This window comes from Megachile rotundata, chromosome 14 (genome assembly GCF_050947335.1).
Source record: "Megachile rotundata isolate GNS110a chromosome 14, iyMegRotu1, whole genome shotgun sequence".
In the NCBI taxonomy this organism is placed as follows: Eukaryota; Metazoa; Arthropoda; class Insecta; order Hymenoptera; family Megachilidae; genus Megachile; species Megachile rotundata.
Window position 1 is genome coordinate 12,634,121 of NC_134996.1, and position 15,645 is coordinate 12,649,765.

A 15,645-nucleotide genomic window follows, 5' to 3' on the forward strand; every position below is an offset into this window, starting at 1 on the left:
CCATCTAGCGGCGAAACAGGCGAACTAATCCTAAAAAACGTATGTCCGAACACGCATTTACGAAAAATAAAAAAAGTGATATTTCATGACTTTCTGGACATATTATGCTTCCTGAGACATTTTAAAACAAATTTCTATTAACATTTAATGTATATTAATGTCGATTAAGCTCAGAAAATCAATTTTTCTGAAGGTATATTTCAAATTTAACCATTAGTTCCGCCGTCCACCGCTAGGCGGCGCCACATGCACCGTTCAAAATTGAATTCAAGAAATATTGATTTTCTGGCCTTAATCGACATTACTATGCATCAAATGTTAATAAAAACTTTCTGCAGAATGTCTAAGGGAACATAATATATCCAGAAAGTCAGGAAATATCAATTTTTATAATTTTCCCATATGCGTGTTCAGCCATACGTTTTTTCAGTTTAGTTCAGATGTTTCGCCGCTAGATGGCGCCACAAATTTTGTCCATAAAATGACCTTTTTTTTAATTTCTTTCCTAGTGGTCCTAGAGGGTTGTAATTATATTCGTTCGATTCCTTAGGCGACCAGGAACAATTTGTATATCTCAGAATTTCGGAAAAGTCCCTACTTTTCGAGAAAATCGCCATTTTCTATTTCGTTAGTTCCAACTTTCACCGCTAGATGGACGGCATTTTTTTAGTCCATGAAATGCATTAAATTTCTATTTTCTTTCCTAGTGGTCCTAGAAGGTTGTAATTATATTCGTTCGATTCCTTAGGCGACCAGGAACAATTTGTATATCTCAGAATTTCGGAAAAGTCCTTACTTTTCGAGAAAATCGCAATTTTCTATTTTCGTAGTTCCAACTTTCACCGCTAGATGGCGCGTCAATTTTTAGTCCATAAAGTGACCTTTTTTTTAATTTCTTTCCCACAGCTTTTCTCAAGCTTTTATGACATTATTTCCCTTCCAGAGTGATCATATAACACTTTACAAACTTTAAAATCATTTAAAATTTACTAATTTTGTCAAAAATCGCAATTTTATTTTTCTGTAGTTCCTACCTGCACCGCTAGATGGACTGCAATTTTTTGGTCCACGTCGATGATATAGGAAATGACAAAAATTTTTCTCTCAATTTCCAAAAACCATTCTCACAGATCTTTCGCAAAAAAGATCTCATCTCAAAAATTTTCTCAAAAACATATCCAATGCTTCAAATTTTATTTTGCGAGAAAAAATCATTTTTATTCGTTCATTTCCTCTATCGTTTGTGAGGTGGCGCCAAAAGTGTTTCGAAAAATAAAAAAGAACATATAGAACAACGAAAATATAGCAAAAAGCTAGCCAACGCGTTTCAAACAGCTGGCGAATGCAATCACGGCAACATCAAACGACGAAAACGTTTGTCCCGTTAGTTTCAAAGTTAGTTGCATCCAGCTTCTCCTGTAATGCCCCTCAGCTACTTGTGCGCGTTATCCTGCTGAATATTCTGCCAACTGTGACTCGAGTGTTTGCACAATCCTCTCGCGATTTAGTTTAAGGACCTCTTCGCAACCGTATGAAACGTCAGAAGTCACGGCGTTCCTCAGGACCAGTCATGTTCCATCGCTTGCCTCGATTATTACGCCATTTGGTTTATTTAAGTACAATCGAACGGCTCGAGAACTGCACTTCGAGTTCCTCATCGAACGTGATAATGCAACGATTCAATACCGAAGAGACAGCGGAAGATTTCGGAATAAAAATCACGCCATTGTGCCGACTTAATGACACGAAAAGTGTAGCACAAATTGACGTTCCTCTCGCACGCGAGTCGCAAAGGAAATCGAATAACCCTAAATCGATTTCTCGCATGGGAAAACAGTCTCGCGAGGTTCAAAGGGAAATCACCGTGTCCCCATCGCTGAATCTACGAACTGCACCGATAAACGCAACGGCTCGATCAATCGGTTCCCTCTGTCTGTAAATACAACGAGATTCCTCGAACTGTCGCGCAACGTTTCCACTATCCGTGTCGGGGAACGAAAGGCGAATCCCTTCGGTTTAGCCTCGCTCCCGTTTGCCGTCTGAGGCGAATCCAGCTGGTACAGGCAATCGTTAACCCATTTTTAGGTCGCTCTGACAGCAATCGACGTAAATGGAAATCCAGGGAGCTGAAAATTCGAATGGCGTCCAGATTGTCAGGGGAGTCGATACGTCTTAGAAAATTACTGAATCTTCTCGCGAATTTCGCTCCGCTGAAAGTCGAGAATTGAAATCGTTAGGTCCTTCACCGTAAGAGCTGTTTCGTCTTAGTTTCGATTAAATCGCTCGACTGTTAAATATAGAAACCGTGTCGAAATCAAGTTTTCATTAAATTACCGGCAAGGAGACGGATAGAATTAACCATCAGATTTCCTTTGTTCCGATTTCGCCGTCGCTTCTCGCTCTGAACTTACGATTTTAGATACCGTGTTTCGCAGCACAATTGAATCCGTTTTTGTAACGGATCCCGGGAGCGAGCTAATCAGTTAAGTAGCAGAGGTGTCTAATATTGCGAACGGTCGTTACCGAGCTATCACGGAGGAAACTATTATCGTGTGTACAGGTCCGGATGGGTGCAAACGGATGGACGGAAGCGTCGCATCGCGAGAACGTAATTTGAGGATTACGTCTGCTCGTATATTATCGCTGGAACAATGGTCATGTGACGTTACCGCTGTACAATCGGCCGGGTCCTAGGTAATCCGCAAGGATCTTCTGGAATTCGCGTTTCGTGTCTTCGGCTCCTAAACGCCTCTAATAACCGGCCTACTGCCTTCTCGAGCATCCTGTATTGTGCTCCGTGATCCACTACGATTACCTCCGTTCCGACAAATTATTTTCGAAGAATAAAATATAGAAGCGTAAAATTCACGGAGCACCTTCGGAAAATTTCTCAAAGATAACACTGAATCGTCGAGTTGGGAGTAGTTGGAAGAAATAAAACACGCTACTGTCGTTACAACGTTCCAATTACCGTTTGACAACTTCCCCGGGACGAAGAAAAAGATCCGTGAAAGTTCGCCGCACGGTTTTTCACGCCGTGAACATCGCTTGAAATTTTCCGCGAGAAATTATGCAGCTCTGAAGCTGACAGCCGGTAGTTGCGCGAAATCGAAGTTCTGGCCGGTGGTTGACGACTGTTAATGCGACCAACCTAACTCTGCGAACAATGGCGCGTAATTATCATTTATATTACTGCTAAGGAAGCCCACTTCGTTCGAAAATACCATGAATATTAAACGTAGCGTGGGTCATGCCGCGTTACTGTTCTTTGATCACGGTTATGGGCATGCAATTTCAGCGTTAGCCTCCGGAGCAGGCGAAACGGAATACAAATCGAAAATAAGGCGCAACAGGAACACAGCAGGAACTATTGAAACTGCTGCAAAAGTTTATCCGATTGACGAAAACAAATTTGTAATGAAATCTAGTTCCTACGGTCCGGTCCATAAAAGATTTAGATCAGCAAACTCTCTTTTATTCGAGCTTTTTCGATAGAGCTCTCGGAGCTTTAGCTTGAAAAGCCTTCATAGCCGGCATTTTCAAAAGCTAAGGTGCACACAGAGAGAGAGATCTTACCCCTTTGAAGGCTTATTCGTCGTACGGTTGCAAATTATGAAGCTCTTGAAACGGGTAATGCGCTTGATACTCTCGTCACAATATAAATTTATTTTTCATTGTCTTCTCTCCTAGATAATTAAATAAAAGTGTTCCCGAGGGAAACCCCTTTATTATCCCTCGGAAATTCGCGCGAGCCATTTTGCAGCCCAACTTCCCGAGGCTTTTTCCTACCCGGTCTCACCCTTCGGTCAACTTCCAACTTTTTTCAACACATTTGATCCTCCTATCTGATCTCGAAGGCAGTAACAATTTTCACCTTTCTTTTTCCCTTTCTGGCCACTTTCTGTTTTTGCTGAACTCGTGAAGACATTCGAGAAAACTTGCCGCCTCTGCGAACGAGTTTTTTTAATGGGAATTAATACCGAATACCAAGCAGCACTATCGGCCGGATCTGTAGCCTTCGTTTCTTAACGTCGCCAACAATCTCGTCACCGTAATCACGGCGAATTAACCTCCCTCCGGGTTAACCCACTTTTCCGTTGGCCTTTCTGCTTTGTTCGCGTCGCGTTGCCTCTATTCTCGAGCGTCGAAGCGCAAAGAGCACCCGTGGCCTTCCAGCGACGAGTACACGTGCAGGTACGCGAGCGCGCAGTCAACTTGCCTCGCGGCAATTTCGACCAACTCGCTTCCTAAAGCTTCGGGGCTAAATGAAGTCCAGAAGAAGCCGGCACCTATCCAAAAAGGTGGTCGCTCCACCTTTTAAACCGAAACTTTCGCGAATTCTTTCTCCATTCGGGTAATAGAGTTAAGCCGAATATTTCGATTCGACGCTTCGAAACGGATGGTTGTCCTAATTTGTGTCTTGTAAATCTCTCACACTGGCTTTCACGGATGATGCGTTATCGGAATTCTGACTAGATATCGAAAGGCCGTCGAAACTGTTGTATCCGTCAGGCGGATCCGATAGTTACGTTTTCGGGGCAATAACGATTTATCGAACGAACTTAATAAACTTACGTCTAGTTATGTGAAGCATGAGGCTCGTTGGCCCAGTTGCTCGATTAGAGCTGTCGCAAATAACTGTCTCGAATACCCTCGTGAATACGTATCGTTTATCACGAGTCAAGATTCATGGCCCGCCGCGAAATTACGACTCCCTTATCGTGGACCCGTCGATAACCAGTTTTCAAGAATCGCCCTTAAACATCCCTCGAAATTGTTGGACTCTTAACGATTCCGCCGACGTCCTATCGAAGCTTCTCTGTATTTCTCCACGGTCGCAGTATTTCCGAGGTAAACCGACTTGGCAGACGGGTAATACGAGGCATCTTTCACCATAAAGCGGTGCCACGTTGTGTGCCGCTCGCCCGGGACAAATATGTCTACGGAATAGTGCCGAGCTCCAATTCCACGTGGAATGCCGCTATTTATGTTGCTTTACTCACGATCCGTTTGCTTCTTCTTCCTCTCGCTTTCCTTGCGACCAAAGTAATTCTCGCGGAACTGGTTTTAACCGAGGAAATTTGCAAAATGCGATGTCTCCAGAACTTACGTTTCATTAATCTCAAAGTAATGGACTCGTCATTCGACTTTCGACAACCGTTGCTTTTCTACTCGGTTGATATTCCGAACGTCGTTGTAAAGAGTCGAATTAACTCTTTTTCGATGAGACGAGAATTTTGAAGACGTTTAGTTCAAAATCCCGTGAGGACGATAAACTGCATTACAGTGGGCGGAACAAGAAGTCGTAAAACTAACTGGACGGCTGTATAGACGAACCAAAAGTGAAAGCTCAGCGAAAGCTCGTTGAAACGAGCTTCGAGGAAGCATGACGCCAGCATCGGATATTCCATTTGGCCCGAACGCTTTAATATCGCGGTTCCGATTCGAGCTAAAAACTTCAGGCGCGACCAAGACGATGACGAATTGCGCTCGCTGAAAATTTAATTGGTCAGCGCGCAATTGGGTCTCCGGTAACTCAAAAATCGACGCAATTTAACTGGCCATCCTTTCCCGGCACCGACAGCTCGACGTTTCTCAATTTCGTAGCAACTGTTTCGAGCAAGATATATCGCGCTTCGTTTGGCCGATACAACTGTAGAGCCTTGTTCCCGTCGAACCTCATTCGTACCTATCAAACATGGACCCCTGCTTCAAGATCGCCGGTTCCGATCGAGCAGTCGTTCACCGTATTTCAACGATAAATTGCTAGAATTCACGCTACACCGGTTGACGTTTTCGTTTCGTTCCTTCTACGTAATTACAAGTGTCCGGAGAGCGCCGGCAAAAAACGCGGAGGATAAGGTTGATGAAGTATACATATTAATCCCCGGTTCCCTGGACGAGAAGAAATCGTGACCATGCTGGTAAACGTGTACGTCGCGGACGAAATGAAAAGGGTTAATTTATCGCGAAACAGCCAAATTCGTAAAATACCTGCGTCCATTTCGTGGAATATAGAGCTTGAACGGGTTAACGTCGACGAATACGATTTGTCTCTAAAACGAAACCGAGGGCTCGTAATAGGGTACGTTGTCCCGGTAGAAACAACGAATACGCTGTATTTACAGCCCAATTCGCGAGAACAGCATCGGTTTCGTAGCCCTGTCGTGTAAAACACCCTCCAACATCGATCCCGCCCAAGCACTTTCACGAACTTTCCCACGAGGCTCTCGTACTTACGCGTCCAACGATACTCCAAATATACGATGCTAGTTTACGAAGCTGAAAGAACGGATATGCTACTTTCATTAATCCAGAAACAAGCGGAATCCAAGTTTAATTTCGCTAACAATGCGATATTGTTACGGACGATACGGTAAAACGTAAGAAGGTGAATTGTTTAGTAAACGGGACACGAGTCCATTGTCTCCGTAAAATAAGCGACGTCGAGGATTGAAGATCGAATCGCAGAGATGTCCCATATAGTGCGTGAATCGGCTCTCGATAATTTTCCAATTTCGCCAGTGAATGGAAATGAAACGCTAAAGGTTTCAATTCTCTTACCTATTGAGGACGGAAATGAAATCGTTTGTAAACCCTCTTATTTTACAGATTGAAGCGTTTTTCAATAACTCCCGATCTAGAACGTGCGTTATTCCCTGACGCATTCACGTGTATTAGAATGAATTCAATTATACCACATACAGACTTACATTCTTATAAAGATTCCTCTTCCTTTCTTCGATTAAATATGAAGGAGAAAACATTTTATCATTCTGGACGAAAAACAATTCCGACAAGCAAAATTAGCTTTGCAAAATTAACTTTGTGCACGCGTAATAAAGTTGTATCAGCTTAATTACAATATATAATTCTTTCATCGTCACTAGGCAGTTCCATAAATCATAACGCAATTACCTGTACACGGAATTCTATATATTTTATTTCTTTGTGCACGAATTAAACCAAAGCGAAAAAAACATCGAAAGTATATTTCCTTCATTACCGTTTAGGGCAGACCGATTTGTACCTTCTCCCCGTTTTGTCACGCAATCGGCTTGACAATTTTATCGCGAATACAAGGTGGACACGCGTGTCGGTGTACAAGGCCCGTTGGTTGGCGACACGAGATTTCGCCGGTCACATGCATCCAGGGTTTAATGTCTACCGGAACATGTACCGAATATGCACGAGATCGCTATCGTCGAGATTTACTGCGAAATCTTGAGTAACCGTTAAGTTTTACGATTTAATTCGATCGTCGAAATGAAACCCGTAATCGCGTATGAAATCTGTAACGTAATTACGATGCTGAATGAAATTGAGTGCAAAGGAGTCCTTAAAAAGGAAGATTACGAAAACAACGTTGCTATTCGCTGTTCCAGAACGGATGCTGAAAGAATAGGACAACGCTTCTCTGTGAGAATTACCCTATTACGTGTGCATGCTCGCCTAGATGGGGGCGCTCATTCTTCTTTGAAGAAATTGCGAACTTTCTCGAACACCTCTGCCCTCCGTCGCCTCTCGAGCCTTCTCTCATTTTCTGTGTCAGTACTTCTCTCTTCCGGTCCCTTTCGCTATCTCCAAAGAAACTTGACTAAAGTCCCGCGACCGGAGCTTCCTTTCGACTCACGCAATTTGCACCAGTAACTATTGTTTGGAAAACAGGGAACGATAAAAACCTGTCCTTGGTAAATTAGAAGTTATGTCCGTAAAAGTTAGCGCAGAAATTGTTGGCCGTTCGAGGGAGAATTCGAGACTCGATTCGATCGGGGAGAATCGGGGAGATTGCATTAGGGCGCGATTAAAAGATCAAGGAAATTGCGCTGCGGCTGATAGATTACTAGGGATTCCCAGTTATATACGAGCTATTGCGATAACCGGTGGCGAACGAAATTGAAAATCTATCCGCAGCGGGTCGGAACGAAGTTCGGAACGTCCGAACGCAACGCGACTCATTTGTCACGCGCGAACAGATTACCAAAATGTGGGACCGCAGCGGCGGCGGTGTATCGACATTTTCTCTCGTTATTTGTCGCCGCGGCATCGTGGTTACGTTCGGCAAAACGATTTCCGCGAGATAAAATGTTCACGCAACACGAGGAACGAGCAAGCAAACGTGTCCAGTTTTATGGATCGAAACGTAGTCCGAAAGAAATCACGTACCCGCAGCGCTTTACCGCAGTAGCGTTTCAATTTACCAGCCGTTAAAAGAGTTTCGGTGCTTTTATCGCTAAAGTTCTGGGCAGGTAGAAAATAAGACGAGAGAGCGAAGAACGAAGTTAGAGGACAGTCGGGGTCAAAGGAAAAGGAGACAGGCTGAAGAATACGCGGTACCGTGCCGTGACGAGGCACGAGACTTACAAAGGTTAGCTCGTTAAATTAACTCTTCGTTGTGCTAATTGCCGGTCGGATCTCCCGAATCATCGCGAACCGTCGTTCGTTTGATACCCATGCGGATCGTTAATAACGACGGGAAGCGACCGAGCTGCGAACAAGCGCGGTTTCGCGTTCGATAGTCTTATCGATTAATCGTGTCTAGAGCCGCTCTCAGAAGCTCGTTTCGCGGCTACAATAACGCTCGAGTCCGAAGTTATCCAGCCCCCTGGAGGATCTCGATATTTCTCCGGCCGAATTTGCGGTTAAATTAATCCGTTTTAACAGGATTCCAAGGCAAGATAACGCTGCCTCTTGTAACAAGGTTCGCCGGTGGCGCGTTAAAGCCCTCGCGCAAAGTTTCGAGACTTTCGAGAGATGGATAACACGCGAGGTGAACGCGCGCGTTTATCGCTCGAATTTCGCAACTTTTCTTTCGACTTTTCTCGAATAACTTTTCTCTCGAGCCTCGTTTGTTGCGCGACGATCGCACGCTGTTTTACGTCCAATTTCCTACCTCATCGTTTATCCATCGAGCGTGAAGAACAAATCGGCGATATCGCCTTGTGATTATCGTTCCTCCGTTCAGAAAACGAGTGGGTGTCGTGAGTAAATTACCCGTCCAATCAGCTTTACGATTAATGTTTTATTGAATGTATATTTAGAATGCATTATTTACATTGATTCCATTTATTCCGACAACTAACGCGGTCGTCGCGAATGGATCTCACGCATTCGCCGCGATCGACGCTTCTCGAAAGAACGAAATAAAACGGGGGTCTCGACGCGATCAATTCGGGAAATCAGCCGTTTCGCTTCGAGTCCCCGTTTCAAACTTACTATCTGTGTATACATACATATGCGCATACCGCGCAACGAACATAACGTATACGCGTACACTGATTATACGTACAATTCACGTACCAAGAAAATAGTTTTCACTCGTCGTCACACCGGAAAGATACTAACTCGAAGAGTCACTGTCCTCTCACGAAGAGGTCCTATTACCAAGAGTGAAACGCGCGAGGTGTTAGATCAATTCCAGAAGGAAGGATAATTCGACCGCGCCCAAAAAGATCGCGAGAGGAGGATTCTGGCGTTACGATCGATATTCCTCGGAAAGTCCCGGTTACACTAAAACGATCGATTCGTTTTCACGCACCACGAGCGCGCTCTCCGTCGGATCGGCGTTACAGCTGGAAAGACGAGTCCCGAAGATCCGAGCGACCATTGGCGGACTCGTCCTTGCGGAAGAAGATGAACCGGGCTGCGGTGGCGCGGGCACGAACACCAACCATTCCCGTAAGTTCTACGGCGATTCACGTCGGATAAAGGCTGGTGAAACTCGGTATCCTCCAGCTGGCGGCCGCCAAGAGGGACACTAGAAAGTTGCTGGCCAAAATTGCTGGGCTAAGGTTCCTTCTGTCGCCTCCGTGCATGGCGGCCGGTTTCTCCTCCTCTGAAACAAGATTAGAAACTCTTATTCGATATCCGGATCCTTCTGGAGAGGGAGAAATAAAGAGTTTCATAGAGCAGGGGTAAAATACCCTCGAGGGCGACTACGACGCTTTAAACGAACACGACTGGACATTGGTCTTTCGCGCAACGTTCCACGCTGGTAGTCCGATCACGTAGCTAACGATCACGTCGAAAGTCTCGCGCGAGAAGATGCTCCCGTCAAATCTTACCCTCGAATTTCTATCGTCACGTCCATGTTTCCTCGCGATATTTCGTTCTCTTTCACGCCGAATCGAAAATGATTTTCGGGACTGATTGATTCCCTACCTTCGATCACGTGCACCATCACGTACGCCGACTTGGCGTTGCTCGGTGCGCAGGTGTAGTTCCCGCCGTGTGACGGCTTCGTTTTGTTGACCATTAGAATCGATCCACTCTTCGTGAGCTCGACTTTCACGCCTGGCTCCTCGTCGTAATTGATCATGTGACCCTGGCGGTACCAGAAGACGTACACGGGCGACTCCGCGGCCGCCATCAGTTGACACTCCAGCCGAAGGCTGGAGCCCTGTTTCACGTGCAAATCGGGCGCACCGGGTATGATCGAGTACGCTTCCGTAATTTTCAAGTGCACGAAGTTACGCTGCACCGGATGCGACGTAACCTGAAATTTTCACCGACTAATTAATTGGAGGAGGGAAGGAGGAAGAGTTCGAGGAGGAAAGTTGTGAGCAAGATACAAATATGGCAAACGACTTTGCAAATAAAGAGGATCTTTTGTCAAGACCGATGGTGCAGGATTCTTGTACAGAGTCCCTTATTATGGGAACGCGTGTACCTTCTTTTGTGTACGCGAGAAAAGAATCGCATAAAAGTCAGAGTAACGTAGTACCGTAAATTTAGAGGACGAGCACTGTTTTACGGTCAAACAAATGCAAACGATGCTATAACGTCGGGGTGGAACGTAGCCACGACAATAGAAGTCGCCTTTTTTACTACAGGTAGATGGAACGCCGGATATACCTGACACTCGTATATACCGGCATCCTGAAGAGTAACTGCTCGTATCTGAAGTGACCAATCGGTACTCGAATGCATCACGCCAAATCGATTGTCGATCGAGTGGGTACTCGTACCAACGGTTAGTAATCGTCTGCCTCTGTGCTTCACCCACGTGATCTGCAACATCAGACAACAAAGAGGCGAAATAAAACGGATGCGTCTAAGTGACGCGTATATTTTCTATTCGTTCGCGTCTCTTTTTCGTGGAACAAGGTTGAAAGGCGATCGACCGTGTTTCTCCGCAAAGAGAAACTAACGATAATTCAAAGAGGAAAACGCGTTGCGGCGAAACAGGCGTTAAAAGCATTTACGGCATTTACGGTAACAATGTATAGGAAACAGCGTGTATCATATCAGGCAACGAGAGAGGGGAGTAAGCCACGCTCGCATCCAATATCAATTACGAAGGCCATTAGTGTACCCTAATTTCAGGGTAATTTTCATTCCTGACCGTACTGACCACGAAACTTTACTCAATTTGTCCGGCACCCGTCGTCGCGTTGGCGGTCTCCCGTGTTTCGAAAAGTGTTCGCTTCTCCTGTTCCCGTATAATTTGTCACAATTCCCGCGAGGCCGTGTAATTAAGCAAGATCTTTCGCTTAACGTTCAAACGCGAACGATCCGTTGTCCTAAAATAACTGGCGCGGAGTTGAAAAGTTACCCCGTCGAACGGCTCTTTGCACGAACACCGGACGGAGAGGAAAAATGAGAAGCGTAAAATTGACTTTCAAACGGATTGGACAAACCTACCGAGTTACGAACAGTTCGCATTAAACTTGCGAAAGCTTGGGATACATATTACGAATGTATGTTACCTACTCTTCGTAATGCGGGAACCGGTAACGAGTTTCCCCGCGAAACAGACTCAACTCGACCGTAAATATCTGCAAAATATGATACGCATTTGCAAGCTCGCATTTGCGAGTTACGCTTTGACAACGCGGACACATTAGTGGCCGCTTTGATTAATTTAAAGACACCAACCATAATTAACCTTTCACTCGGAATTACGAATCAAACCAGTTCATTAACTAACCCGTTCGTTTTACCCGCTTTTTCGATATCCAAAATGTATACCAAAGATATCTTGAATCGTGTTTACACTCCAACTAGCTGACTCCTTCGAGACTCGAACTTCGAGATTGGAATAATCGGGGTTTCAATCAGGGCCAGACGATCGCTATCAATCGATCTGGCTTCAGTTTGAAGAGCCGCTTCGATGACCCGTTTTAATGCTTATCCCGCGCGCGTAATTACTGCGATTCCATCTAATGCGTTCGTAGGAAACCGGTTTCCAAGGATATGACACTGCGGGAATCAGCCAGTGCCGTAATCCGGGATGTTTCTTGTAATCCTGGATTCCGCCTGAAAAGGATCTATCTTCTCCGAACAGAGTGCACACGCGCCAATCCGATACTTTGCTCCAACTATTTTGCACAGGATTTGCACGACTAGCTGCGTTGCCGTATCGCGTCCATCCAATTAGCCACCGAATGAATCTACTTTTTCCACGTCAAAACAAATCTAATCTTCTTCGTTGTCTCGAACATCTTTTTCTACCTGCGAATTACCCGATACTTCATCGAGCTTCCAGCGAAACCCATTAAACCCACCGTAGGCAAGAAAATCTTTATCTAACTGCAATGTCTTTCAATGAGGAATTTCGGAGCTCATTACTTGTTTTCGACTTTGGGGAGTTAGCTCGAAACTCTCCGAATTTTGCCAAGCTAAAGCAAGTTCAAATCCTCGAATCTTATTTAAGGGCTGAAAAGACCTGAATTTGACAATTTATTTTGGACGAACGACAAACGGAAATTTCTGTTCAGAGGGTTTATTGAACTATGACAAAATAATTTTTTATTGTCGTTTTCGTGCAAAATCGGAAGCTTTTGTAAAAACAAAACTAGATAAAAATCCTAGAGTGGTTGTACGCCTTAAAAATTTCTACCGCAATTGCTGGAAACTCTAAATTTGAAGATAAATTTAATAAGAGATGTGTGGGAGTATTTTTCCGAAGCAATGTTCGACAATGAACGTACAATGTACTTGGAGAATTCCGGCTTCACCAATACCGATGAAAACTTAATTGGAAACGACTATCCGCAAGCATCTAGTAGCCTCCTCCATTCTTAATCTCTCGAATGGGAATTACCGTGAGCCGTTCGAGGATATCCTTTCTGCGATCAGCGGATAACGTTATGGTCACGTTCCTTATCTCGGCGAAATCTTAACAAACTGCTTCATTGAGGTAAAAGACTGTTCTAAAGAGCCATTCTTGTTAGTGGAGTATCTCCGAAATTCATCCGGCATTGAATTATATCCCCCCATTATGCAAACACTTTTCGGATAAATGGAGATCCATTTTTATTGGATATACGGATAATGAACGATTCGATACGCGTGCAGATTATTGCCGTTTTAATATTTGTTTGCATCGATGATTATATTTTCAATTTGAAATTTAATAAATTGCCTACAAACAGAGTCGGTAATGATTTAACTCGAATATCGCGATTCTAGCGTGAAATGAAACCGTTCATTCAATTACATCGAAACGATTATCATCGCGGTACCACGTACGCTGCACATAATTCGTCGAGCACATCAAAAGTTCATTCAGTTATCAGAGAAACGGTTTCGAAAGTATTTCCGTAATGAGGAAAGTTTCTCCCGCTGAGAAATCACACACGAACCATGTGCTGCTCGTATTACGATCATCGTAATTTCACCGGTAAGGGAGAACGTTCAAAACGCGAGGGTTAGCGCGCTATGAAAATATTATACTAACCATCATATTACCCTGTTCCGGAAATCGTGGAAATTTCTATCATCCTTACGCGTTTGCGACGAAGGAACGAAATTATAAAGCGGAGGAAACACAACAATTTTTTAAAGTATTTATTGCGCGTAACATACGGAAGAGCGAGTTTAATGAATATTTGTTGAAGAGTATATCCATAAAGCGGTCCTCGCAAAGTGCTGGTCGAAAGAAAATATTTACCCCGAAGAAACGTTTCCCGTATTTACCAGAACTACACCGAGTTATTTTATAACCTCCCGTCTACCTTTTTCCTTCGCGAACAATTGCTGACATACATCTTCCTTTCTGCTTTTTAATCCCGCGTTTAATTCGCGACCAATGTCTTACGTTCTATTTGGACATTGTCAGGATTACGCTGACAAGGTGAAACGCGAAGATATCGTAACGGCAGCCGACAGTTATGATCTTTACTGCACATGGTTCAGCACTTAACGCGTGATTTACCTCCATTGACGTTGCGCCGACCTCTCGTTTCGCGGTTTTCCCGTAAATCGGTGGCTTTAACTGTATACTGAATGGGTAACGACAGATTTATGGAACGATAAAAGTTCCTTTTGCATGCAGCTAAAACTGACACTTGGCAACCGTGACTTCAATCCTTTCCGATATGTCAGCTTCCGAAACTGTTCCAATTTCACCCCTCCCGAATTTTCCAATATTTTGCGACTTGAAAGCTCTTTAATTTTTTAAATTTAATCAACCCTACTTTAATTGTCCCGTAAATTCATAAACCGAGTATAATTGTATGAGAAATTCTTTATAATCTCAACACTTTGTAAAGCAAACTCCCCGACAAAATAGTAGAGAAATAATGGCCTCAGAAGTCTATGAGCAGTTTTCACGGCGAATTCCGCACACAAAATAAAGGACGGTAATAAAGAACTTTTAATCAATATTTATGTGCAGCCGTATAGTGCAGTCGAAACAGAACGTTCATTTAAACTGCCGTCTATATTTTATTGAAAAATAATTCCATTTGTTAACGAATGATTTTAAACGAAAAAGTGATGAACAAATATAAACGGAAAGTAACAAACAAATTTAATAAAAATTTACTCGTATTTAACCGTTGTGCATTTCGTGCGTATTTCAATTAAAACTCGCGAAGAATTTTTGCTGCAAATTGAATAACGAAGATCGATATTCCTGATAAACGAAGTATTCAAAACTGTACGTCTTGTAGCCGCATAAGGACATCGTTTTTAAAGCGTCTATCCGGTAAATCTGTTTCAGTAAAAAGAAAAGTCGGAAAAAGGCACCCGCCGTTGCGATGAAAACGAAGCATTGTTCGGACGATTTAATAAATGAGCTTTATTTCATTATGCTTGGAAGGTTTGTTGCGAAAACAGGCCAGCCCCGGAGTAGTTCGGAAAAAGATCTCAAACTTTACTGGATAACGAATTAAGCTCCGAGCGTGGAGTTTCCGCGTGTTCTCTCAAACGCGAATGGTAGTTCTCTGGAACAACATTAATCAACGTTACTTTGACCGGAACCCACTTAAGGCGCCTGTTCCTGGAAATTCCCTTCGGAAATCCGCCCATGGATTTCTCGTGATCAAGCAAATTATTTCCTACACGTAGCCTCGGGATGTTGTGCTAGACAGACGTATGGATAATGCCTGTCAACCCATTTACTGAGCTCCATAATCGATACCGTTCCGCGAAATAATTCAACGAATCCCCAACTTCCGACTCTGAGATCTAACTTTCTTACAGTTTCATTTTTTTCCTTCTTGTTATTGCAGAATCTCCGTCGACATTGGTTCCACTCGACGCGAATCGACTTTCGAAATTGTGTTTTACAGACAATCCAGAGCTTCCTGTTCTTCCGCAGTTTCTTATTGTGACGTACATCGACGCAAGTTGCTCGCAATTTCGCCAACTTATATTCTTCTACCTGTGACAATTCTGGATGTTTTCAGACTTTGGATA

General features: G+C 43.8%; 1 protein-coding gene across 3 annotated transcripts in view; it reads right to left on the reverse strand.

The window, feature by feature from the left end:
* Positions 1-9,002: 9,002 nt before the first annotated feature.
* LOC100876566 (limbic system-associated membrane protein) overlaps positions 9,003-15,645 on the reverse strand; it is a 134,519-nt gene continuing 127,876 nt past the window's right edge. For all 3 annotated transcript variants that reach the window (XM_012294911.2, XM_003700053.3, XM_076539381.1), the window contains exons 4-6: positions 10,855-11,010; positions 10,162-10,495; positions 9,003-9,835 (exon numbers count right to left, since the gene is read on the reverse strand). In XM_012294911.2, the coding sequence (XP_012150301.1) occupies positions 9,696-9,835; positions 10,162-10,495; positions 10,855-11,010 (630 nt within the window). In that variant the 3' untranslated portion in view covers positions 9,003-9,695. The remainder of the gene's footprint in view (positions 9,836-10,161; positions 10,496-10,854; positions 11,011-15,645) is intronic.